Raw genomic sequence first — 27601 nt, forward strand, 5'->3', positions numbered from 1 at the left:
TGGATGGAGTCACGTGGGGCACCCCTGATCCTGCAGGATGTTCCCAGAATTGAACGACATCCTTGGTACAACTCCCGAAACCTGCGAGCAGGTAAACTGGGCGCCTCTGTGATGGGGCAAGCAGGCTGGACTTCGGGCCTATGTTGGGGGCGTGGACAAGGAGGGATCTGCTGGGAGGGAAAGGGGCTTCCTGTGGGGAATTGCAGAATCATGACAGTGCAGAAGGAAGCCATTCAGCCCATCATGCTTGCACCATCCCTGGTTTCTTCACTTCGCCCCATATCCCTGCACACTTACTTTCAAAATAGCTATCCAATGCCACCTTGAATCTGTTCCCCACCACATTTCCAGACAGTACATTCCACATTCTAACCACTCAATATTTTTTTACACACGTGTCACCCTTGCCTTGTTCGCACATCACTTTGAAGACAGAGGGTGACTTGCTGTGAGGATTGTCTGGGATTGGGAAGAGGGAAAGGGAAAGGGATAGGGATTTGCAGTGGATCATATCTGGGAGTGTGGGGAAGTGGGCACCGGACTTGCTGTGGGGCTCCGGTGGGACAAGGTTTTCTGTGAGTTTGGTTGGTGGGGCTTCTTATGGGTTTATGAATGAATCAGTGTGGACAGTGACATTGAGTACAAGTAAGCTATTTAGCTTTTCTAGCCCTCTCCACCTTTCCAGATCATAGCTGATCATCTACCCATCAAATCTCTACCATTCCATGAGATCATGGCTAATCTGAATCTTCAAGAATCTGAAGAAATTGCTCTGAAGTGACCATTCCCTTACTCTGAGATTATACCCTCTGTCTCACTCTTGCTGCTAAATTGTTCCTGAAGAAGGGCTTATGCCTGAAACGTCGATTCTCCTGCTCCTTTGCTGCCTGACCTGCTGTGCTTTTCCAGCAACACATTTTTAAGCTTTGATCTCCTGCATTCGCAGTCCTCACTTTGTCCTCCTTGCTAAATTGTTTGTTTGTTTGTATTGTACTATAACTAACAAACACCAACTCTTTCAGAATGACTGTGACCAATAAAGACAACCATAGTCTTCTCAAGCATAAACCACTTCTTTCAATTTTCTGACTCTGTCGACTGTCCTCTTCTCTGCTATGGTTGGAAGTAATTTTGACATGTTTATGGTCCCTAAAACAGCGGAACTCCCTTAATTTCTTGGTTTGCTCCTCTTTGATTTCAAAATGCTCCACTGCTGCTTTTTCAGGCCTCTGTTCAAATGGTTAGGCATAATGAAGGTAGAGCACAGCCATTTTAAAATGTAAAAATAAAATCAAAAAAGTGCTGCTGCACGAGGAGTTTTTTCAGTTCATTCAAAGGATATGAATGTCACTTGATTGGCCCAACTCCAGCTGGTGGTGAGCTGCCTCCTTGAATCACTGCAGTCCCTTCTGAAAAAGCTGTTTGTGTTTTATTTGTCTGTATTTTTGATGCTAGACTGAAACAAAAAAAGTTTTAAAAATCAAGGATAGTGGAAAGGAGTACTGTTTTATTAAAGCAAGTTATCTGATGCTCATCGTAAGCAGTGTTTGCACTGCTGTTGGGTAAACAATGAAGGAGGTTCCTGTAGATAGGCTGAAAATTGGGTGTGCACAAAGGAGATTCAGCTGGCAACAAATAGCTGATTAATCTGTGGAATGTTATCGAAGTCCAGCGCCTTCTGAGTGCTAACAGCTATGTGAGTTACTCCTATGGAGCTGAACAGTTTCTGGGTCTGCATGTTTGGTGGCTTGGTGGCTACAACTCTGGGGACCCAGATGCGATTCCTGCCTTGGGCGACTGTATCCGTGTGGAGTTTGCACATTCTCCCAACGTCTGTGTGGGTTTCCTCCAGGTGCTCTGGTTTCCTCCCACAAACCAAAGATGTGTAGGTCAGGTGAATTGGGTAATTTATCATGGCCATAGTGTTGGGTGCATTAGAAAAAGGGAAATGGATCTGGGTGAGTTACTCTTTGGAGGGTCGGTGTGGACTTGTTGGGCTGAAGGATCTGTTTCAAAGCTGTAGGGAATCTAATCTAATCTATTGGAATTCTGGAAAGGAATCAGCTTAGTTTATTAACAATGTAGTAACTTTGGCAGAGGCAAAATTAAACGACAAAATAATTTAGTTATTATATGTGTTTTGAAAGCAAAAGCCTTTTTTCAGCCCTGTTGTCTTAAAAGACAGACAAATAAATACTGTTAAGGGATAAATAAATTAAAATAGCAAAACTGGCCAGATTATTTAAATGGTTTCCATGATATGTTGTTCCACAGCATGGATGATGGTTTCTTAATTGATTTTCTGAAGAGAATGATCATGGTACCTCTTCTGTTCATTTTGAGAAGGGTAGTAATACTTAATTTTCTACTGAGTTTCCAAGAGCTGCTGTGAGAGGTTAGGCAGAGAGCTCTTGAATTTTAATGCTGTAGCATCTACAGCCAGTCCAAACCCCCTTCATACTCTGGGTCTATCCACTCCCTGGATGGACTAACCATCTTCTCCACAAGGTCCCCATTACGATTTGATGTCTGCAGTCTTTGAGCATAAGGTCTTTTCCAGATTGGCTATTAATGAAGTCAGTACCTGGAAAAGTAGTCAATGTCTGCTCTGTTTAAATATAATGCTCTTCCCCAGTGATTAAGCATCTGCAGAACCTTGATGAGGAACCAGCCTGCAATTAACTTCCAAACCTGGCCTCACAAATGAAAGCTTGTTTGGTCTATTTTCCTTTTAATGCAAGCAGTTACTGATGAGTTCAAAACTCGTCTTTACCTCTCAGTTCCCAGCTCCAAAAAAAAATTGATTTTAAAGCAAAAATGATAATGAAAAGTCAGCAAGGGCTCTAATGAGATTAATCTCTGATCTGGAGAGATTTTCTTCTGAGGTTGAGTAATTTAGGTTTACTTTCATTGGAGTTTACCAGAATGAAGGAAATCTTGTTGAAACATAAGATTCTTTGAGGGCTTAACATGAAGAGTTTCTCCCCTTGTGGGAGAGTCTAGGACCAGAGGGCATAATTTGAAGAAGATTTTGCCCATTTAAGACTGAAATAAGGAAGAATTTCTTCTGAGTGTAGTCAACTTATGGATTTCTTTAGCTTGTGGAGGTGAACTCATTCTTTGTTCAAAGCTGAAATAGACTTTTAGTCAGTAAGGGTTATGGCGATAAGGAAGGAAAATAGAGTTGACAATTATCAGATCAGCTATGATCTCATCAAATGGCAGAACAGATTCAATGGACGAAAATAGCATACTCATACTCCTACAGCCACTTTCCTTTGTGCTGGATAGAATTCGAGTTTGTGAGAATTTTCCCTCTGATTCCCATCAGCACTAGGGCACTTTGATAGGGCACTTGGTCAGATCTCCTTGACTGGATGTCAAGGACAGTCGCCCTCACTTACTGTGAGCTCTTTTGTCCATGTTTGCAATTATATAATTAGGTAGAACCCAAACTGAGCATCAGTAAGCAGGTCATTATTGAAAAACTTCGATTCATAGTACTCTCAATGACATCATCTTTCACTTTGCTGATGATCAAGATTAGATTAGGTGCTAACTGGCTGGATTAGATCTGTTCTGTTTTTTGTTTGTTGACAGTATGTACCTGGGCAATTGTTTTTGAATAGTTTTAATTGTACTGGAACAGTTTAGCTAAGGGGTGTGATGGCTATTTGAGCCCACAATCTCAGTGCTATTGTTGGAATATTGTCGTGACCAAAAACCTTTTGTGGAATCTAATTCCGTCAGCTGTTTCCTGATGCGACATGGGATTGGCTGAAGATTGGCATTGTAATTCCTGAGTCATTGGGAGGAGGCCAGGACGGATCATCTCAATACTTCTGGCTAAAGATAGATGCAATGATTCAGTCTTGTCTTTTGCAGTGATGTCCTGGGTAACCCATTGTTGGCAAAGGGAATGCTTGTGGAGCTGCTGCCTTCTGTTAGTTATTTTATTGTTCACTACTTTTCAGGAGACTGTAGAGGTTAGATCTGATTTGTTGGCTGTCCATCACATGGCTTTGTCTGATGCGTGCTGCATGTGGCTGTTTCGCATGCAAGTCACCCTGTATTGTAGCTTTACCGTTTTGACACCTCATTTTATTTTTGGATCTATGGAAAGAAGCTGAATTAAGCTTTTAGTTGTGTTGGCATTTCTTCTGCGCAAGAAAAGTTTACAATTGAAGCGCAGTTAATTTTAAAAAGGCAGTGATATAAAGGATAACCTGCAATGTATTGGCTAATTAACAGACCAAGGATGATGCCCAAAACGTCGCCTCTCCTGCTCCTCAGATGCTGCCTGACTTGTGCATTTCCAGCTCCATGCTTTTTCTTTTGACAAGGATATATGGCTGGTCAAGTAGTGGGGGAGAAAAAACCCTGAAATCCATATTTTTTACTTTTTCACCCTGTATTACTTATTCTGATTTCTTTCACAATGACCTCCATTTTAATATTTTTGTCTATAGATCTTTGCGTGCTTCTGAATTTCATAACTGATTGCATTATAACATTTGATTATGGCCACAAAGTGGTGCATTGGATTGCTGCAGTGACTCTTTCAGAAGGTAGTTATGGAGCCTAATTACACCCAACTCTTGTCAGAAATGAACCTATGGTCCTACCTGTCCTGAAATCCAAGATGCTATGCAATCCTTTGGCTTTTCCTGCAACTATATTAATCAGTGGGTTTTTTTCTGTATGTCAGTTTTGTTAGTCCAAAAAAACCTTCTGTGTCAGTCTTAAATTTGCTTTGTTCTGATTTGAACCTGCATCCCTAGCATCTACTGCAAGGCCAACATGGAGAGGTATTTCAAGTTTAACTCTCTGGGTAGTATGTTATTTTTTGTTACCTCCTTGCTGTACCCTTCCAGCTTTGGAAAGTGCATCATACATACTAGTGTGTAAAAGTCAATTTTTAAAGATGAAATTTTTAATCAAAAATTAAGGAGCTAACTTTTACACGTACAATATTTTGAAAAAGTTGAAATCCATCCTCACCATTGCCACATTATCACAAAGGTGAAAAATTGGATACTATTCCCAAAAACACCATCCACAAAAGAAGCACAAAAGGGGGCAAAATGTGTTTTTTGTTATGGCATTTACAATTAAAATAGTAAAATGTTGACCGCCTATCACAGTGCAAAATTGTTTCTCTTCATAAACCTGGTACACCATTGAGGGCTGACTTTGAAATCTCCAATGTCTAATTTTTTTTGCTGCTGCTTTCAGTACAAAAATGGGGTAGATCCACAAAAACTAAATCTGTTCTGACCAGTTTTCATTAGTGTATTTTGCAACTTAATTTCTAAATGCAGCCATGCAGTAAACTTTTCTGTTTGCACGTTTATTCTTTGGCATCTGCCTAGACTCTCAAAAAGTGCTTCCTCTTTTTTCCAATATCTTGAATTCTCTAACTTCTACAGAATTATTTGTCTTGTTCTGCAATCTCAATAACCTGAGATGTGAACTAGATTATCTACCTATCATTGCATTTTGTTGCCTTATTAAAGAGTGGCATTGGCAGGAACATTGCACCCGTTAGCAAGGTAGTATCATGTGTTGATGTGCGCAGGGAGGAAACATCAATTTTCCTGCTCCTCAGATGCTGCCTGACCTGTTGTGATTTTCCAGCAGCACTCTAATCTTGACACTAGCTACCATCAACAGTATACTGTTCTATGATTCTATCAAACAAGTTTGCACCAGGTTAGACATCAGCAGAAGTGATGCTAAATAGAATGAGTTTATATATTTTGAATTAAAAGTCAATTTTTAACAAAGTTAAACAAGATTGACTTTTACTTGAGTTTATGGTAAATTTCATACAGGCTTTCTTGAAACCTCCGACGCCACCAAATCATGGTTGTTTAGATTTTCTTTTCCACTGTCTCCAGGGTTTCAACACTTCCTTTTTATCATTATCTCTTGGCCAGACTTGAACATTACCTTCCAGGTGAGGTTTAATTGGAACATTTTGGCATGGGGTCCTTGGACTTTGGACATTGATTTTGTGATTTCTGTTTCATCACTGCCTTTATGGGTGACATTGTAATCTGCAGGAAATGCTATTCAAATCCTACGTTATTGTGAAAGACAGGATATTTGAAAGAAAAACTGGTTCAGCTCGATAGGCAGATGTTGCGGAACAGGTTTAATAATTTTTTGAGTTACTAAAATAAAACTCCTCACTTTTAAGATTTTTTTTCCCAGGAAAGTGTATTTCTTAAGTAAATGAACTCTGCCTCTACAACAGTTTTCCACAGAATTCCTATTGTACTCTCAAGCAGGAATACTGAGGGTCAGGGCAGACTTGATGGGGCAAATACAGTCATGGCATCATAGAGACATACAGCACTTCAGTTCAACTTGTCCATGCCAACCAGATATCTTAAATTTAGATCCATTTTCCAGCATTTCGCTCATATCCCTCTAAACCCTTCCTATTCATATACTCATGCCTTTTAAATGTTATTATACCAGCCTTCACCACTTCATCTGGCAGCTCACTCCAAACCTGCACCATCCTCTGCGTGAACAAGCTGCTTGTTTTGTCCATTTTAAAACTTTCCCCTGCCATCTTAAACCTGTGCCATCTAATTTAGGACCCCCACCTCCATCGAGGAAAAATGTCTTGTTTGTCTATTGACCCTATCCATGCCTCTCAGGATTTTATAAACCTCTAAGGTCACCCCTCAGCGTCTGATGCTCCAGGGAAAATAGTCCCAATCTGTTCAGCATCTTGCTATAATGAACATTGATCATTGGACATTTCATGAATAGTTTGATCTCACTAAGCTTTGAAGTTTTGTGCAATCACATCTCAAAGTGTTGTAAGTGCTTAAGGTGTTGTGACTTTTTGAAATTCACATGGGCATTCCTTGGCTGGCCACCATTTATTACCTGTTCCCTAGTTGCCCTTCAGAAGTTGGAAGTGAGCTGCCTCCTTGAACCGCTGCAGTTCATTACCCACACTGCTATTTTGAGGGGATTTCCAGGATTTTGACATTGATGGAGCATCGATATATTTCCAAGTGAGGATGGTGAATGGCTTGAAGGGGAAATCGCAGGCAGTGGTATTCCCAGATATCTACTGTTCTTCTAGATGGAAGTGGTTGAGGGTTTGGAAGGGGTTATCGAAAGATCTTTGAATTTCTGCAGTGCTTCTTGTAGACAGTACAAACTGCTGTTACTGAGTGTCAGTTGTGAAGGGAGTGGAGGTTTATGCGTGTGGTGCCAATTAAGCAGGCTGCTGTGTCTTGTATAGTGTCAAGCTTCTAGTGTTGTTAGAGCTGCACTCATCCAGGCAAGAGGGGAGTATTCCAACACACTACTGACTTGTGCTTTGTAGATGATGGATAAGCGTTTGGGAGTTAGGAGCCAATTTAGGAACTGCAGGAATCCAAATTCTGATGTGCTTTTGCGGCCACAATATTTATATCACAAGCTTAGCTCAGCTTCTAGGAGAAAGTGAGGTCTGCAGATGCTGGAGATCAGAGCTGAAAATGTGTTGCTGGAAAAGTGCAGCAGGTCAGGCAGCATCCAAGGAACAGGAGATTCGCCATTTCGGGTATAAGCCCTTCTTCAGGAATCAGGACTCCTGATGAAGGGCTTATGCCCGAAATGTCAAATTTCCTGTTCCTTGGATGCTGCCTGACCTGCTGTGCTTTTCCAGCAACACATTATCAGCAGTAATAATAACCCTCACCCTTGCCCCTCAGATATTCATAGTGGGATATTCAGTGATAATAATGCTATTGAGCAGAGAGGGACAATGATTTAATTCATTTCTTTTTTGGCAATGGCCATTGTCTGGCACTTCTATAATATGAGTAACCTGCCACTAATTGGCTGAAGACTGAATATTGTCCAGGTCTTGCTACATTTAGGCATGATCTGCTTCATTATGTGAGGAATCATGAATGTTGCACAGTCATCAACAAACATCCCCACATCTGACCTAATAATGGAAGGAAGGTCATGATGAAGCAACTAAGATGGTTGGACCGAGAGCACTTCTCTGAGGAACTCCTACAGAAATGTCCTAGAGCTGAGCAGACTGATCGCCACAATCATCATCCTTTGTGTTGGATATAACTCTGCCCCTGTTTCCCATAGACTGTAGTTTTGCCCGGGCTCCTTGATGTCACACACTGTCAAATGTAGCTGTGATATCAGTCATTCTCACTTCACCTCTGGAATTCAGTTGTATTGGGGGCCTCTGTTTGTTATTTACTCAAATCTCATATGGACGTTAGTTGAGACCATCTCTCTTGAAATCCTGCCTTCAAAGGCACATCCCTTCAGGCATTCTGCCTGTATTCCTGATGAAGGGCTTTTGCCCAAAATGTCGATTTTACTGCTTCTCGGATGCTGCCTGAACTGCTGTGCTTTTCCAGCACCACTAATCCACATCTTGTTGAGGGTCCATTCAGGAGTAGGATTGAAGACTAATGTAGTTTAGGTGCTGAGTAAAATAGATTAATGCAAAAGTCAAATACTGGAATTCTTAAACGCAGGACATGTCTGAAAATATTTAATTGGGCAGCATTTGGAAGAGAAAAATGGAGTTTACACTTTACTCACTTGTCTTTACGGAACTTACAAATACATTAGGAGCAAGACCGTAACTAGAGAGAGGGTAGGGCCTTTTAAAGATAGTCTTTGTGTTGAAGCCCAGGAGATGAGGCAGATACTAAATAAGTATTTAATATCGTTTTTTTATAATGGAGAAAGAAATGGAGTTGAGAGAATGCAGAGAAATAAACTTTGTTTTAAAAACCAGTTTATATTACAGAAGAGGAAGTTTGGGAGGACTTAGAGAATTTAAAGATGGATAAATCTCTGGGACCTGATCTAATTTATCCCAAACCATTGTGGGAAGTAGGGGAGGAAATTGAGACTCCTTGCAGAAATATTTGCATCATCAAAGGTAAGGTGCCTGATGAGGTTAGCTGATGCTATACCTTCGTTTAAGAAGGTTGTAAGAAGAAACCAGGGAACTATAGACAAGTGAGTTGTGAATAAAGTATTGGATATAATTATAAAAGAGTGGATTTATGGGTATTTAGAGATGCAAAAATTGTTTAAGGATACTCACATGGTTTTGTGCAAGGAAAATCATGTCACAAATTGAGTTTTTCTTACCAAAAATATTGGTGGCAGAGCAGTAGACATTGTTTATTTGGATTTTAGTAAAGCCTTTAACAAGATTCTGCATGGTAGACTAATTAGTAAAGTAGGGTAACATGGGATTCAGGGTGAGTTTGCCAATTGGATACAGTTGAAGGTTTTCTAAGATTACAAAGGGGTCTTGATCAAATGAGTCAATGGGCTGAAAAATGGCAGATGGAGATATTACATTTGGTACAACAAACAAGGGTAGGGCTTATACAGTTAATGGTAGGGCCTTGGGTAGTGTTGTAAAACAGACACCTAGGGGTGTAGGTACACAATTCTTTGAAACTTATGTTACAGAGAGACAGGGTTATTAAAAAGACATTTGGCACGCTTGCCTTCATTGCTGAGTCCTTTGGGTATAGGAGTTGGGAAGTCACGTTGAGGTTGTTCAGGACATTGGTGAGGTCTCTTCTGGAATATTGTGTCCAGTTCTAGTCACCCAGCTTAGGAAGGATATTATTAAGCTGGAGAGGGTATTAGGATGTGGCTGGGTTTGGAATGTTTGAGTTATAAAGGAAGGCTGGATAGGCTGGGACTTCTTACACTTGAGTATAGCAGCTTGAAAGGTTTTATAAGATATTGAAGTATAGAAAGGGTTAATGGTAGGATGGGTGATTTTCAAGACGAGGGGTTACATTTTTAAGGTGAGAGGAGAGAGATTAAAAAAAACAGGCAAATTTTTTTTAAGAGGGTGATTTGCACGTGGAATGAACTTACTGAGAAAGTAGTGGATGCAGGAACAAATACAGCATTTTAAAAGACGTTTAAATACATACATGAATAGGAAAGGTTTGGAGGGATATGGGCCCGGAGCAGGCAGGTGGGACTAGTTGAGCTTGGGATTATATTTGGGATAATGTGTTGCTGGAAAAGCGCAGCAGGTCAGGCAGCATCAAAGGAGCAGGAGAATCTGCCTGACCTCCTGCGCTTTTCCAGCAACACATTTTTCAGCTCTGATCATTTTGCAGTCCTCACTTTCTCCTATTATATTTGGGATAGACTGGTTGGACCGTAGGGTCTGTTTTTCATGTTGACCCTACCAAGTATGACTGTCTCAGATATCATCATCACTATGTGTCTGTCCTACCAGTAGGATGGATCCAGCAGAGATGGGACAATGGTCTACAATTCAGGGAGTTATCCAAGGAGGCCTCAACATTGACTCCAGACTTCTGGTTAGATGAATCAGCACTCATGCTACTTGGAGGAAATGCTGAGGGAGTCAAGGTCACAGAATGTACTCTGGGGACTCCAGTGTCTGTGACCAGGAAGCACCGCTACTGACTGAGCTGGCCATGTCTTTGAGGATGTGACAGATGATGAGGGAGCCAAAAGGAGTGAAAACCTATGTGAAATCAACCTCACCATCTCCTGACACATCTACCTGTGGCAATATTGATAAGCGTGATCATCAGTCATTGTGGAGGTCAGGTACTTCACTCTAAGGATACTCTCCATCATGAATATTGTGTGCAGTTCTAGTCATCTTCCTATTAAAAGGATATTGTGAAAACTTGAAAGGGTTCAGAAAAGATTTACAAGAATGTTGCCAAGGTTGGAGGATTTGAGCTATAGAGAGAGGTTGAATAGACTGGGGCTGTTTTCCCTGGACGTTGGAGGCTGAGTGGTGACCTTATAGAGGTTTATAAAATCATGAGGGGCATGGATAGGATAAATGGACGCAGTCTTTTCTCTGGAATGTGGGGAGTCCAGAACTTGAGGGTATGGGTTTAGTGTAAGACTGAAAGGATATAAAAGGGACCTAAGGGGCAACCTTTTCATACATAGGATAGTGTATGGAATGAGCTGCCAGAGGAAGTGGAAGCTAGTAAGTTGCAGCATTTAAAAGGCATCTGAATGAGTTTATGAATAGGAAGGGATTAGAGGGATATGGGCCAAGTGCTGGCAAATGGGACTAGGTTAGGTTAGGATATCTGATCAACATGGACGAGTTGGACTGAAGGGTCCGTTTCCATGCTATACATCTTTGACTCGATGGTGCTAAATTGGGAAGATGTAGATCAGATGTAGCAAATCAACAGTGCATCCATGATGTACTATGGGCCAAAAGCAGAATTGTATTCAATCAGTCTGTAATCTTATGACTCAGCATATTCCCCACCCTATCATGACCGTCAAACCTAAAGATCAGCATTGGTTCAATCTAGAGTACAAAGGGACGTACCTAATGTGTGGTGCCTACCTGTCTACTTTCAATCATGAATAAAGTGATGGAAGTGGTCATTGACATGCAATCAAATGATACTTGTTCAGCAATAACATTTTTACTAATGTTTAATGTGTGTTCTGTCAGGATAACTCAATTCCTGGGAGGAAGTGAGGACTGCAGATGCTGGAGATCAGAATGAAGAGTATGGTGTTGGAAATGCACAGTAGGTCAGGCAGCATCCAACGAGCAGGAGCATCAACATTTGGGGCACAATGATGAAGAGCTTATCCCGCAATGTCGATTCTCCTGCTCCGTGGATGCTGCCTAACCTGCTGTGCTTTTCCAGTACCATACCACTCAACTCATGGCTTTGTTACAGCCTTAGTTCAAGAATGAGCAAAAGTGTTGAGTTGCCAGTGACTGCCTTTTACATCAAGGCAACCTTATTTGGGCTAATAAATTGCTCCTCTCACTCCTCTAATCTTTCAAAAATCTATCTTCTCTTTTAAATTCTCTCATTGATCTACCCTGTAATTCTGAGGTAGTCTGCCTTTTGATTCTCACCAAAGTCCATGACCTCGTAGTTGATTACATTAAATGCAATCTACCAAGTTTTTAATCCAGAGACCCCACCTATCTACATCACCTTGCAGACTTCTTATGTCCTTAAGAAATGTCCTTCCTAGTTTTGTATCATCAGCAAATTTAAATGTAGTATGCTCTGCTGTCTCCTTCAAGTCATTAATATGGATGGTGTAATGAGGTCTTAGTACTGAACCTTGTGGCACTGCACTAGTTATGTCTTTCCAATCTAAAATAAGTAAATTATCTTGATCTTGCTAATACGTTGTCACTAAAATGGTGAATTCCTATCTTGTGAAATGCTCTTTTGTGTGGCATTTTCCCAATGGTACCTGTTAGGCTAGCTGGTTCCTGTCTCCATTCCTTCTTGAATATGGGTGTTACATACTGGTTTTTCAATTGCTGGAAATTTAAAATCAAATGTGTAAGAGAATATTTTGAACAGTTCCTCCACTTTCTCTAAAGCCATTTCTTTTAAAACTCTTGGATGCAAATTGTCAGGTCTTGGTAATTTATCTGCCTTTAGTCCCATTAGTTTGTTGAATACTTTGCCATTTGTATTCGAGACTATTAAAGGATTTTTCCACCTATTAGCACCTTCCTTATTTGCTATCTTTGGTATGTTTACAGAATCCTCTGTCATAAACACTGATGTGAAATGTATTTAAATTATCTGCCATTTCCTTGTTTTTTCCCCCTTATTAATTCCCTAAATTCATTCCCAAGGGTTCCACAATATTTTGCTAGACTCCTTTATTTTGTACACTTGGAAAAACTCTTTCTTTGTTTTTGTTTCTGCCAATTTACTTTCATAATGCATTTTCTCTCTTAGTTGCTTTTTAGTTAGTTACTTTTTAATTCCTTTTTAAAAAAAACAAAATCCTCTGACCTACAACTAGTTTTTTCTGCTTTGTATGTCTTAGATTTTGGATATTCTCCTTGACCACTTTTGTTATTCATGGGTGGTTCATCCTCCTTGAAGTGTGTATGCACATTTGTCTGCTTGGGGATATTTGGCAAGAGAAACATTTATACTTATATATTCGTGATTTATGCTAACTAACTGTTGACTTATTTGAGTAGGCTTTGTTTTGGTAAACCACTAATTGTGTAAGAAGTCTGATAAACCTTTTCATTTAAATTCTGATATAAATAGCATATTGAATTTATCATCTGAGTAACAAAAGTATTTTTATTTCACGTTGTGACCGATGGAGTAGTGGGACTAATTTGGCCTTGAAGGGAGCAGAGCACTGATGAATCAGAATGATACCAGTGTTCTAACGATGAATTTTTGAAGACATGTTTCAAAATTTGCTTTATTCCCTTGAGTCTAGGAACATTTTTGATTAGATTAGACTTCCTACAGTATGGAAACAGGCCTTTTGGCCCAACAGTCCACACCGACCCTCCAATGAGAAACCCACCTTGGCCCATTTCCCTCTGACTAATGCACCTAACATTATGGGTGATTAAACATGGCCAGTTCACCTGACCTGCACTTTTTTGTGGACTGTGGGAGGAAACCAGAGCACCCGGAGAAAACCTATGCAGACGCAGGAAGAATGTGTTAACTCCACACGGGCTGGACTCCAACCTGAGTCCCTAGCGCTGTGAGACAGCAGTGCTAACCACTGAGCCACCATGCTGCCTATGTTAGGTGATCTGATTGAGGTGTTTAAAATGTTAAAGGATTCAGCTAGGTTTAGTATCGTCAAACAATTTCTGCATGTAAGTAATCAAAGCCAAAGTGTTATGATCATAAAGTTTAAGGTATTGTGTGTGAATGACCTACTCCTGTTCCTTTTGTTTGCTCTGTGAAGAAGCTTCGCATGCGAAAACAAATTTTTCTCTGCCTCTCCAAAACAGGGAAAAGCTGTGCTCCTTTGTGATAAGCAGACAGATGGAAGTTTCCTTGTACATCACTTTCTTTCTTTTTATCTTAAAGGTAAGTGGCATTGTATTTTTAGGCAGCTAGTGTTGAATTGATGTGAAAGCAAATCTTAGCAGGACTTATACACTTAACAGTAAGGTCCTAGGGAGTGTTGCTGAACAAAGACCTTGGAGTACTGGTTCATAGCTCCTTGACAGTGAAGTCACAGGTAGATAGGATAGTGAAGGCATTTGGTATGCTTTCCTTTGAGAGTATTGAGGGCAGGAGTTGGGAAGTCATTATGCACCTGTACAGGACATTGGTTAGGCTATTGTTGGAATATTGCGTGCAATTCTGGTCTCCTTCCTATCGGAAAGATGTTGTGAAACTTGAAAGAGTTCAGAAAAAATTTACAAGGATGTTGCCAGGTTAGAGGATTTGAGCTATAGGGAGAGGTTGAATAGCCTAGGGCTGTTTTCCTTGGAGCGTCAGAGGCTGAGGGGTGACCTTATAGAGGATTACAAAGTTATGAAGGGCACGGATAGGATAAATAGTCAAAGTCTTTTCCCTGGGGTATGGGGAGTCCAGAACTAGAGGGCATATGTTTAGGGTGAGAGGGGAAAGATATGAAAGACCTAAGGGGTAACCTTTTCACGTAGAGGGTGCCGAGTGTATGGAATGAGCTGCCAGAGGAAGTGGTGGGGGCTGGTACAACTGTAACATTTAAGAGGCATTTGAATGGATATATGAATAGGAGAGGTTTGGAGGGATACAGGCCGAGTGCTGGCAGGTGGGACTAGATTGGGTTGGGATATCTGGTTGGCATGGCCGAGTTGAACCGAAGGGTCTGATTCCATGCTGTACATCTCCATGACTCTATGCCTCTACAGAACCTAATCTTTGCTTTCTGTCAACCTGGGTCTAAAGACAACTAAATTGGGAATCTTGCAGATTTACATCATCATCTCATTTTGTGGTAATTCTGGAAATAGCAGAGCTTAATTTCCAGCTTGCTATCCCAGTGAGACACAACACCTCACAACTTCCAGCAATCTGCACCAAGATGCCTCACCTTATGATAACAAACATTTAACCCTTCAGACATCACTTCTAACCTCAGGACCTTCCAGTCTGACCAGTCTATGTTTGGAAAGTTAATATCCCATCCCATAACCACCTAATTATTCTTACAGATAACTGAGATCTTTGTACAAATCTGTTTCTCAAATTCCTTCTGACTATTAGGGGGTCTATAATACAATCCCAATAAGGTGATCATCCCTTTCTTATTTCTCAGTTTCACCCAAATAACTTCCCTCAATGTATTTCCAGGAATATCCTCCCTCAGCATAACTGTAATGCTATCCCTTGCCAAAAATGCCACTCCCCTCTTCTCGCCTCCCTTTCTGTCCTTCCTGTAGCATTTGTATCCTGGAACATTAAGCTGCCAGTCATAGAGATGTACAGCATGGAAACAGACCCTTCGGTCCAACCCGTCCATGCTGACCAGATATCCCAACCCAATCTAGTCCACCTTCCAGCACTTGGTCTATATCCCTGCAAACTCTTCCTATTCATATACCCATTCAAATGCCTTTTAAATGTTGCAATTTTACCAGCCTCCACCACTTCCTTTGATAGCGCATTCTGTGCACGTACCACCCTCTGCGTGAAAACGTTGCCCCTTAGGTCTCTTTTATATCTTTCCCCTCTCACCCTAAACCTATGCCCTCTAGTTCTGGACTTTCCCTACCCCAGGGAAAAGACTTTGTCTATTTACCCTATCCATGTCCCTTATAATTTTGTAAATCTCTGAGGTCACCCCTCAACCTCTAACACTTCAAGGAAAACAGCCCCAACCTGTTCAGCCTTTCCCTATAGCTCAAATCCTCCAACCCTGGCAACATCCTTGTAAATCTTTTCTGAACCCTTTCAGGTTTCACAACATCTTTCTGATAGGAAGGAGACCAGAACTGCATGCAATGTTCCAACAGTGACCTAACCAATGTCCTGTACAGCCGCAATATGATCTCCCAACCCCTGTACTCAATACTCCTGACCGATAAAGGAAAGTATGCCAAACGCCGCCTTCACAATCCTGTCTACCTGTGACTCCACGTTCAAGGAGCTATGTACCTGCACTCCAAGGTCTATTTGTTTAGCAACACTCTCTAGGACCTTACCATTAAGTGTATAAGGGCTGCTAAGATTGGCTTTCCCAAAATGCAGCACCTAGCATTTATCTGAATTAAACTCCATTTGCCACTTCTCAGCCCATTGGCCCATCTAATTAACATCCCGTTGTAATCTGAGGTAACCTTCTTTGGTGTCCACTACACCTCCAATTTTAGTGTCATCTGCAAAATTACTAACTATTCCTCTTATGCTCCCATCCAAATCATTTATATAAATGACGAAAAGTAGAGGACCCAGCACTCCACAGGTTACAGGCCTCTAGTCTGAAAAACAACCCTTCACCACCACCCTCTGTCTTCTACCTTTGCGCCAGTTCTGTATCCAAATGGCTAGTTCTACCTGTATTCCATGAGTTCTAACCTTGTTAAGCAGTCTTCCAAGAGGAACCTTGTCAAACGCCTTACTGAAGTCCATATAGATCACATCTACCGCTCTGCCTCATCAATCCTTTTTGTTGCTACTTCAAAAAACTCAATCAAGTTCGAGAGACATGATTTCCCACGCACAAAACCATGTTGACTATCCCTAATCAGCCCTCACCTTTCCAAATACATGTACATCCTGTCCCTCACGATTCCTTCCAACAGCTTGCCCATCACCAATGTCAGGGTCACTGGTCTACAGTTCCCTGGCTTGTCCTTACCACCCTTCTTAAACAGTGGCACTATGTTAGCCAACCTCCAGTCTTCCGCCACCTCACCTGTGACTGTCAACGATACAAATATCTCAGCAAGTGGCCCAGCAATCACTTTCCTAGCTGCCCACAGAGCTCTAGGGTACACCTGATCAGGTCGTGGGGATTTACCTACTTTTATGCATTTCAAGACATCCAGCACTTCCTCCTCTGTAATATGTACATTTTTCAAAATGTCACCATCTATTTCCCTACATTTTATATCTTCCATGTCCTTTTCCACAGTAAATACTGATGCAAAATACTAGTTTAGTATCTCTCCCATTTTCTGCGGCTCCACATAAAGGCTGCCTTGCTGATCTTTCGGGGGCCCTATTCGGTCCCTAGTTTTCCTTTTATCCTGAATGTATTTGTAAAACCCTTTGGATTCTCCTTACTTCTATTTGTCAAAGCTATCTCATGTCCCCTTTTTGCCCTCCTTATTTCCCTCTTCAGTATACTCCTACTGCCTTTATACTCTTCTAAGGATTCATCTATCTATCCTGTCTAAACCTGACACACCCCTTCCTTCTTTTTCTGAACCAAATCCTCAATTTCTTTAATCATCCAGCATTCCCTTTACCTACCAGCCTTTCCTTTCACCCTATTAGGAATATCCTTTCTCTGGATTCTCATTTCTGAAGGTTTCCCATTTTCCAGCTGTCCCTTTACTTGCAAACATCTGCCCCAATCAGCTTTTGAAAATTCTTGCCTAATGCAGTCAAAATTGGCCTTTCTCCAATTTAGAACTTTAGCTTTTAGATCTGTTCTATCCTTTTCCATCGCTATTTTAAATCTAATAGAATTGTGGTTGCTGGCCCCAAAGTGCTCCCCCATTGACACCTCAGTCACCTTGGTGCCCTGCCTTATTTCCCAAGAGTAGGTCAAGATTTGCACCTTCTCTAGTAGGTACATCCACGTACTGAATCAGAAATTTTTCTTGTACACACTTAACAAATTCCTCTCCATCTAAACCCTTAACACTATGGCAGTCCCAGTCTATGTTTGGAAAGTTAAGTCCCCCTACCATAACCACCCTATTATTCTTACAGATAACTGAGATCTCCTTCTAAACTTCTTTATCAATTTCCCTCTGTCTATTAGGGGGTCTATAATACAATCCCAAGGTGATCATCCCTTTCTTATTTCTCAGTTCCACCCAAATAACTTCTCTAGATGTATTTCTGGGAATATCCTCCCTCAGTACAGCTGTAATGCTATCCCTTATCAAAAACGTCATTTCCCCCTCCTCTCTCGCCTCCCTTTCTGTCATTCCTCTCGCATTTGTGTCCTGTAACATTAAGTTGCCAGTCGTGTTCATCCCTGAGCCATGTTTCTGTAATTGCTATGATATCCCAGTCCCATGTTCCTAATTGTGCCCTAGGTTCATCTGCCTTCCCTGTTAGGCCCCTTGCATTGAAATAAATGCAGTTTAATTAATTAGTCCTAGCTTGTCCCTGCCTGCCCTGACTGTTTGACTCGCTTCTGTTCTCAACTGTACCAGTCTCAGATTGATCTCTTTCCTAACTTTGAAGTCCCCCTTCTGAAGTGAGGGGATTGCAGATTTAACAGGTGTGTGGACTTGAGTTATTGGAGATGGAGTAAGCAGAACTCCAGGGAGTGAATGAATGACAACGCCTCCTTTGTCCCTTTCTTTCAGCAACCTTCAGGTTTTAGCAATTAGTGATCTTGTTCAGTTCAACAGCCCTGGATCCCTTCCTGTGTCATCACGTTAGTGCTCTGTTCATCTTCCTGAAATCTCTGCACAGTCATAGATTACAGCCAGAATATTGCATAATTCAAAGCTCACAAATGGCTGCTATGATAAATTGTTGCATTGCACTTCCATAATAGGTATTGGAATAACTTGATCTGGGATACAGATCCATTTTTTTGACTTTTTAATTGTGCCAACCATTAGTTTAGATTAGATTGAATTAGATTACTTAGTGTGGAAACAGGCCCTTCGGCCCAACAAGTCCACACCAACCCTCCGAAGAGCAACCTACCCAGACCCATTCCCCTACATTTATCCCTACGCCTAACACTACAGGCAAATTAGCTCTTTGGCCAATTCACCTAACCTGCACATTTTTGGACTGTGGGAGGAAATCAGAGCACCCGGAGGAAACCCACGCAGACACTGGAAGAATGTGCAAACTCCACACAGACATTTGCCTGAGGCGGGAATTGAACCCGGGTCTCTGGCACTGTGAGCCAGCAGTGCTAACTGCTGTGCCACTTTGCCACCCATGATGGCTTTCATTCTGTCAGGTTTCTTTTGGTGAAATGTTATTTTCACTTATGGCACAGCCAACCTGAAGAGAGTCTCTGTTTAACTGTAGAATTGTTTATTGCCTTTCAAAAGCTCTTTGGTAATTTCTTGATGGGGTCAATTTGGTTCCAACACCAGATGATTTACTGATATCACTACACATTTGTGGCACTACTATTCTTTCGTCTCCACCTGTTCATTCCCTGTGCATTAACAGGAGTGTTCAGGTATTTTGTGTAACTTTTATATCTAAAGTATGACCAGTTGAAATTCTGACTGGTATGGTGTAATTTCATTCAGGCTATGTTTTTGAGGAATTATTGGAATCAAATCAGAAGCTGAGGATATCTGGAGTCAACAGTTCCTGAGAGAGCACTTTTAAAAATACAAAGTAAACAACAGTTATGTATGTAGCTTGTTTGGAAGTACTTGGCCTAATGTTTGTTTTATTTTCACAGGAAACTGCAAGGTTTGCTTTCTTGGCCTGGTCCAGTCTTTCAATCATTATAGCCTTGTTGCCCAAAAGCTAGTAAGTATGGCAGATAGCTGGGCTTGCTGTTCAAGATCACTTCGCTGTATGTGTAGTGTATGTTTTGTTTAAACTGTGACTATGTCACTTCAGGTTCTATACATTTCCAATATTGTACACTATTCTATGTTCCCACCTGTCAATTTAGCATTACCTTGAGGCTAAAAAGGTTCATGTCATTAATTCTGAAATATGATTGCTTCGGTCATCTGTCCCCCTTTCCATGATGAGTCACTATTAACGCTATTATAGTCCCAACGGATATAAGCCAAGTCTGACTGAAATCTGGCTTGATGAATCATTTTGTTTTGTTTTTAGTAAACAAAGTGCTGTTTCACCTTGATGAAATACAAGCATACAATGCTGCAGGTTTGAGTTTAACAATCAAGTAAAAGTTTATTTTGCAAAAATAAATAAAATTAAATAAAACCAGGTGTTTACTCATAACACAATTTGGAAAATTTTAAAATGCAGTAAAAATACAATTTCATCTGTCTCAACGTAATCACTTTACATAACCCAAATACTGGGAGAATTAATTTATTTCTCTAACATATCTATTAGTTTGACTTAACTGTTTCTTTCAAATTCCTGCTCTTAAATGTTTGATAGCTTCTTCCAAGGTGTACACTCATCTGTATGTTAAGATTTTCTTAGCTGTGAATAATCAAATATTCTGGTCTGAAACTTTCAAACTAAAATACTTGCTGTGAGGTATCCCATTGCCTGAAATAGCTTCTTTCTCATACATCTATCTTCAACCAGTATTTCAAAATGATCTCAGAAATACTGTCAAGTTAATTATTAACCACTCTCATACTCCGGTCATAACCTACGTACCACTATTTCAAAATCCAAACTCTAAAATAAATTATATTAAAGTTGATATAAATCACAATAACTATCCAGCACTTGATTGATGTTCTCTGATTTCACGTTTCAATGACATGTACAAGGAGTTTATGGAATTCTGGCATTTAGATCAGCTGATCAAATTGCTCTGACAACTCCAAACCCTCCAAGACAACAATACTTATCAAATTCTGGTCTTTTGACCATCTTGGACTTTAATCTCTTCACTGGTAGTTGATTGCATCAGAGCCCTAAGCTGTGAAATTTTGTCTCTTATCCTCACCACCACTTCAGCCTTGAGGCACTCTGTAAAGCCTACGTTGGGCCAAGCTTTTGGTCATCTGACCTCACAGCTTGGTGTTTTTACAGCTTGGTGTTATATTTTATGTTTTTTCATGTAAAGCTTCTCTAAAACGTCTTGGGATATTTCATTCTAAGTGTCAACAGATATGTTGTTGGTGTAGTGTGGACTCGGACTCAAAAGAGATTCTAGTTGAACTGTGCCCAAAGTTGTCTGCCTTGAATTATCTGTAATTAATTGTGTGTTGTATTACAGGGTATTCAGCTATCTACAGCCAGAGAGAAAGGGCAACTGGTGTTTCTAGAAGGGCTCCGGTCTTCTCTTGACTCCGTACTTACGGAGCAACAGGACAGTAGGTCACCAACACTGTCCCCTTTTGAGTTTCTCAGGTACAGTACATACAAGTACCTGTAAGGGACCTGAGTAATGTTAGAAATGAGGCAACCTATGTTCTGTTTCAGGTTGTTGTCAAAACTGGACCAGTACTCCATTTCTTCTGGCTTCCATTTCTACAAACCTTCAATGCAGCTGGTAAATAATGATCAGGAAAGGAAACCTTTTCTCGTTATCCAATTTCATCTCAACTAACTCAAATCCCTTGCTGACTCAGTTGATTTCAAATGCCCTCTAAATTGGACCTTGCACAGTAATTTACAGCAAAACCATGTCATTCTCTGAAAAGCAGCTGGAGAGAAACAGGAAATCATAGAATCCCTACAGTGTGGAAGCAGACCGTTTGGCCCATCAACTCCACACTGACCTTATGAAGATCATCCACCTAGATCCACCCTATCCCCTGTAGCCCTGCATTTCCCATGACTAATCCACCTATCCTGCAAATTAGGGACACTGTGGGTAATTTAGCCGGGCCAATCCACCTAACCTGCACCTCTAGATAGGGAGGAAACTGGAATACCTGGAGGAAACCCATGCAGAAACGGGAAAAATATGCAAACTCCACACAGTCACCTGAGGGTGGAGTCAAACCCAGGTTCCTGGTGCTGTAAGGCACCACTGAGCGACCGGGCTGCCTGAAATGTTAGCGTTGGTAGCAGTGATATCACCTGAAGAGTGAATTTTAAAAAAAGAATGCTTGTGCTCAAAGTACATAAAGATCTGAATGGCTGGCTGTCAGTCTGATTTCTTAGTGAGACCATAAGATATGGGAGCAGAGTTGAGGCCATTTGGCCCATTGAGACTTCTCCGCCATTGGATCATGATTGATACGTTTCTAAATCCCATTCTCCTGCCTTCACCCTGTAATCCTTGATCCCCTTACCAAGGGACCATCTTCTTTAAATAAATGCAACTAATTCTCAAGATCTGAGAACCTGTTGAAATTAAATAAAAATTTATTTTATTCATTTTCATGATTGCAGGTATGCCCATTTACTGCTCTTTAACAGCTGGTAGTGAGCTGCCTTGAACCAGTGCAATGTATGGAGTTTCTATCTTGTGCTCTGTTAGAACATTATGGGTAAGGGAAGATGGCAAGTCGGATTCCTTGCTTCGGGCCACGAGTTATCTCCAAGAATTTGGTCAGTTGTGATGATGTATGAAGTGGGGCTAGGCATGTACCATGCTGAATGAGGCACAAGGCTCTGTGAGTGGTGACTCTGGGCATGTTTTGGACCTTTCCTGTAGATTGCCTCAGCTGCAGCACCTTTTTGGCCTTTCCAGTCCTTGAGTGAATTGAATCAACATGTGGGTGTGGACGCGATGTGATTTCTGTCCAGTGTCTTTATTTAATATTTTTAACTGCCTACAGATATCAACTGAGGTTACCATGCAGGTCCTGCCTTTGTAGTCTTGCCCCTTGCCTGAGGCGTGCTAACCTTTACGTTAAACTCAGCACCAGCTGTCCCTCTGAGAGCAGCCCTATAGTTCTCTGGGACTGTAGTGACTTTACCCTTGACCAGATATCAGCTGTTTATGTTTTGTGTTTCTGAATTTAAATGTTCGTACTGCTACTATGGGATTTAGACTCTCTCTATCCCTGAATTGGGCATTCCAGTCTCTGCATCACTACATCAGTGACAATGTAATAATGTTATTGTACCCAGAAGATAGCAACATTAATGATTTGTAAATTCAAAAGATATATTTCGATGGCAGGAGTTTCTTCATTGGTGAGTATTGGAGGCAGAAGTAGAATGAAGAATATTCAGACTGCAGCTAGACACTTGTGCAGGATGGGGATAGTTAATAATGTGTTTCAACAGACTTGTGTGGTGTTGCATAGATAATCGAAAGAAGCTATCTGATCGTTGATTTCAATTTCTAGCAAAAGAAATTACAAATCAGACCTGAATTATTTTATTTACTCTGGCAAATGATAATCTGATGTTTTGACTGTTCTAAGTCTGACATAGCTGAGTGATTTGCTGGAGCAGGTACCTGTGATTCGCACTGAAACCTGTAGATAATGGTATCTGGTCTAAGTGTGTTGGCTTTGTCCCAATAGTAATTGCTTGATAAATAGCTGAATTAGTAAGAGAGGATGATGCTACTGTGGTGATAAATCAAAATCAAAGTTCAGTTGAAAGTCTGTAGTTCTCAGTTTCAAAATTGTAGAGAGCGCCATATAGCCCATTTAGAGGGCCAATCCATGGACATTAACCCCACTTTTCAGCACTTGGCTCATAGACTTGAATGATATGACATTTCACATGCTCATCCACGTATTTAAAGGTTGTGAAGTTCCCCTTCATCTTCTATCAGTAGTAATGCAAGTTCCAGGTTTGAAAATTGACGTTCAATGTCATTTATCTTTCCATTAACTGGTAGCTATGATACCTTGCTTTCTGAAACTGCACCTAATCCAGAAGCAAATTCTAAGGCAGGGTCAAAATAAAATTCTCATAATTACACATGGAGTAAAACCTAATTTTTAGATAGCCTATGTTTGACATTGATCTAACTTTCAAGTTTACACCTAGACAAGATCTAGTAACTCAGTTTCAGGATATAGGTTTGCAGAGCAACTTGAAGAACTTCCAGTTAGAACATAAAATGTTACAGCACAGTAAGGCCCTTCGGCTCTCGATGCTGCGCCGACCTGTGAAACCAATCTGAAGCCCATCTAACCTACACTATTCCATTCTCGTCCATATGCCTATTCAATGACCATTTAAGTCCCCTTAAAGTTGCCAAGTCAACTACTATTGCAGCCAGTGCATTCCATACCCATACTACTCTGAGGAAAGCTGCCTTCTTCTTTGGGAAAAATGTGAGTTGGGAGATGAACCAAACATTCTTTCCAGTAATAAGCACCATTTCTCCATCTTCCGTAACGTGGGGTGAAAATGTATCATTACTGATTTTGTCGACCATATAGCTTTTAAAATTACAACTCCATGATGACAAGAGATGATGAGATTAAGTTGTGTTGTGGATACACTTAGAGTCATAGATGTACAGCACGGAAACAAACCCTTTGGTCCAACTCATCCATGCTGACCAGATACCCGAACCTAATCTAAACCCATTTGCCAGCACTTGGCCTATATCCCTCTGAACTGTGTCTATTTATCTTATCCATGCCCCTCATGATTTTTTAAATCTCTATAAGGTCACCTCTCAGTCTCTGATGCTCCAGGGAAAACAGCTCCAGCATATTCAGCCTCTCCCTTTAGCTCAAATCCTCCAGCACTGGCAGCACTCTTGTAAATCTTTGTTGAACCTGTTCAAATTTCACAACATTATTCTGATAGGAGGGACAGTTTATGTATGCATTGGCCAGTTTAGTTAGCGAGCTCTCAAATGATGTGTACTAATTGTAGACTCTCACCTCAGGAGGCAAAGGATGAGTTAGGATTCACTTCTTTCCCTTTTCCACTTTTTTTTTCCCTAACTCTTCCATGTTCGCAGCTCCACAATAGATAAACTTGCAACTGAAATGCTTGTTCCTTTATCTGTGACAGCATTATTGGCCTTGATTTAGCAGCTGTGTGAAAGTTGTTATCTGGTTTTTTGAAACATTGCTGTGGAGAGCAGTGGTCAATGTTCAAGTATGTGCAACAGCCTTGCCCTACTGACAATGTAGTGAATGCCCTTGAAAGAGTGATGCTTACAGATGGGACTTAGAGACTGACATAATAGTTAAAATGTATCTGCTGTGGCACAATGGTGTGAAGAATATGCGCAAGGCAGTAAAACACATATGTGATTTTACAATCTGTTTTCCTATTTCTTCATAAAAATGAACTTGCATTTATGGTCAACTCTCTCATAATCTCAGGATATTTCACAACATTTGACAGCCTTATGTATTTTTGAAGCATGATCACTGTTCTTTGGTTGGAAGTGAGGGTAAATGCGAACTTGTCTGTTTGAGAGAATTAAGAAACAGGATACTATGTAAATGGGAGAGATTGCAGAGCGTGGTGGTACAGGGTGATCTGTGTCTAATGGTAAATGAATCAAAAAAGCTGGATGCAAACATACAACTAGAGTTCAAAACTAGAGGGCATATTTTTAAGGTGAGAGAAAAAATATTTAAGAGACTGGAGGAGTAACTATTTTTACGCATAAGTGGTTTGTATGTAGAATGAACTACCAGAGGAAGTGGTAGATGTAGGTACAGTTAACCTTTTAAAAGCAATTTTGACAGGTACATGGTTAAGAAATGTTTTGGAGGGCTAGGTAAGTGGACTAGTTTAGTTTGGGAATCTTGGTTGGTATGGATAAGTTGGACTGAAGGATCTGTTTCTATGCTGTACAACTATAAAATGCAAATAGATATAGTGGTTTCTTACAAAGGATTTACTGTAATTGTATAGGGAATATTCTTAAATCCTGCAATCCATATTTGGTCCCCAAATTTTTTTTAAGTTCACTCAAATGTGGGCATCATTGGCAGGGCCAGCATTTATTGTCCATTCCTAATTGTCCTGGAGAGGAGTCCTGCTGACTCCTTGAACTGCTGCAGTCCATATGCTATAAGTAGACCGAAGTGCCATTGGGAATTCCAGGATTTTGACCCAGAAACAGTGAAAGGACAACAGTATATATCCAAATCAAAATGGTGAGTGGCTTGAAAGATAAACATTCTACGTTGTGATATTCTCAAATATCTGCTGCCAGTTGAAGTATTTGTGGGTTTGGAAGATGCTGCCTAAGGATCTTTGGCAAGTTTGCAGAGTGAATCTTGTAGATCGTACACACTGCTACCCGGTGGTGGAGTGACTTAATGTTTATGGATGTGATAATATCAAGCTCATGAGTTTTGCTGGAGCTGCACTCATCCAGGCAAATGGGGAGTATTCTGTCACATCCTGACCTGTACCCTCAAGAGGTGTTGCTCCCTGCAGTAGTCTTAGTCTCTGGCCTGCTTTTCTACCATTGTATTTAAAGGGTGAGTTTAATCAGTTTCTGGTCACTGGTAACCCTGGCGATGCTTATAGTGGGGGATTTGATGATAGTAGTGCTATTTAATGTCAAGGGACAGTGGTTAGATTGTCTGTCTTTTATTGAGGGTGGTTATTACCAAGCATTTGTTTGCCACTTTTCAGCCCAAACCTGGACATTGACCAGGTGTCTTTGTATTTGAACATAGGCTGCTTCAGTATCTGTAATTTGTTGGGTTGGATTTGTCGTCCTTTTTGTATACAGGACATTTAGGCAATTTTCCACATTGTAAGAAAGTCAGTGTTATAACTGCACTGGAATTGCTTGACTGGAGTGCAGCAGGTTCTAGAGTACAATTCCTCAGTACTATTGCCAGAACAAAGTCATGGCCTATAGCCTTTACAGTATCTACTACCTCCAACTCTCTATTGATATCTTAGTGGAGTGAATTGAATTGACTGAAGACTGGCATCTATGATACTAGGGGAGGCAGAGATGGATCACCCACTGAGCACATCTGGCTGAAGGTTGTTGTGAATGTTTCAGCTTTATCTTTTGCTCGGTTTTCTCATTGATTAAAGATGAGAATATTTGTGGAACCTCCTCCGTTTTGAGGTTAGTTGTCTTCCACCATTCATGACCGAATGTGGCAGGTCAGCAGAGCTCAGATCTGATCCATTTGTTGCTGGATCACTTAGCTCCATCTGTTATATCTTTTGAAAGTTATCGTGACTCACAATTGAGTTGCTTGCTGTGCCATTTCAGAGGTCAGATGAAAGTCAACCATATCTCTGCAGATCTGAAGTCACTTTAAGGCCAGACCAGGTAATGATGGCAAATTTTCTTTTGTGAAGGACATTAGTGAACCAGATTGAGTTTCCCAACAATTGGTAATGGTTTCCTCCTCATCATAAGACTTAATTCCAAGTATTTATTGAAATCAAATTCTAGGATTTGAAACCGGATCCCCAGAATGTTATTGGAGTTGTTGAATTAATAACCTGGTGATAATACCACTCGGTCATTGCCTCCCTAATGCTATTGCCAGATAAGTTGTGTCTCATGCTTGGTTGAGGAATAAATGTTGACCAGATAATTAAAAATCTACCCTTGATTGCAGGATGAAGTTTCAGATATCCATTTAATTGAAAATTTTGTCTTGCAGCTCACCTGATACAAGTCTTAATTGCTTGTATGAATTTGTTCGTGTCTCACTATCGGAAACCAACGAAAGTACTTGGAAATTTCCAGTACTGATAATAGATGACCTCAGTGTCTTGCTCAGCCTGGGAGTGAGTGCTGTAAATATCTTGAATTTCATGCATTACTGCAGAGCTACAATATGCTCAAAATTTATGGTAAGCTTTTTTCCACCACCTAACCCCTGCTAAACCCTAACCAAGTCTCATACTGATCATCATTGAATACAATCATGTTCTTTTGAGAATTACCTCTGAACCTTAGAAGTCTAGAGAATTAGTTAAACAAGAACTATTTCTAAAATTGCATTAGCCCTAATTGTATGTATTCGCTGTTGGGGTCTGGGTGTCATCCGAAGAGTTTAGCACTGTCTTCTTGATATCAAACATTGGTGCCAAAGTTAATACTGCCAGTTCTC

At 40.7% G+C, this 27601-nt stretch overlaps 1 protein-coding gene across 2 annotated transcripts in view; it reads left to right on the plus strand.

Moving 5' to 3' along the window:
- elp6 (elongator acetyltransferase complex subunit 6) overlaps positions 1-27601 on the plus strand; it is a 36064-nt gene continuing 8463 nt past the window's right edge. Inside the window, exons 1-5 of one of the 2 annotated variants that reach the window (XM_060824452.1) lie at positions 1-91; positions 13805-13883; positions 19411-19481; positions 20890-21023; positions 27149-27341. In XM_060824452.1, the coding sequence (XP_060680435.1) occupies positions 38-91; positions 13805-13883; positions 19411-19481; positions 20890-21023; positions 27149-27341 (531 nt within the window). In that variant the 5' untranslated portion in view covers positions 1-37. The remainder of the gene's footprint in view (positions 92-13804; positions 13884-19410; positions 19482-20889; positions 21024-27148; positions 27342-27601) is intronic. The other variant, XM_060824453.1, reaches the window with a different exon arrangement.

This window comes from Hemiscyllium ocellatum, chromosome 4 (genome assembly GCF_020745735.1).
Source record: "Hemiscyllium ocellatum isolate sHemOce1 chromosome 4, sHemOce1.pat.X.cur, whole genome shotgun sequence".
Lineage (NCBI taxonomy): Eukaryota > Metazoa > Chordata > Chondrichthyes > Orectolobiformes > Hemiscylliidae > Hemiscyllium > Hemiscyllium ocellatum.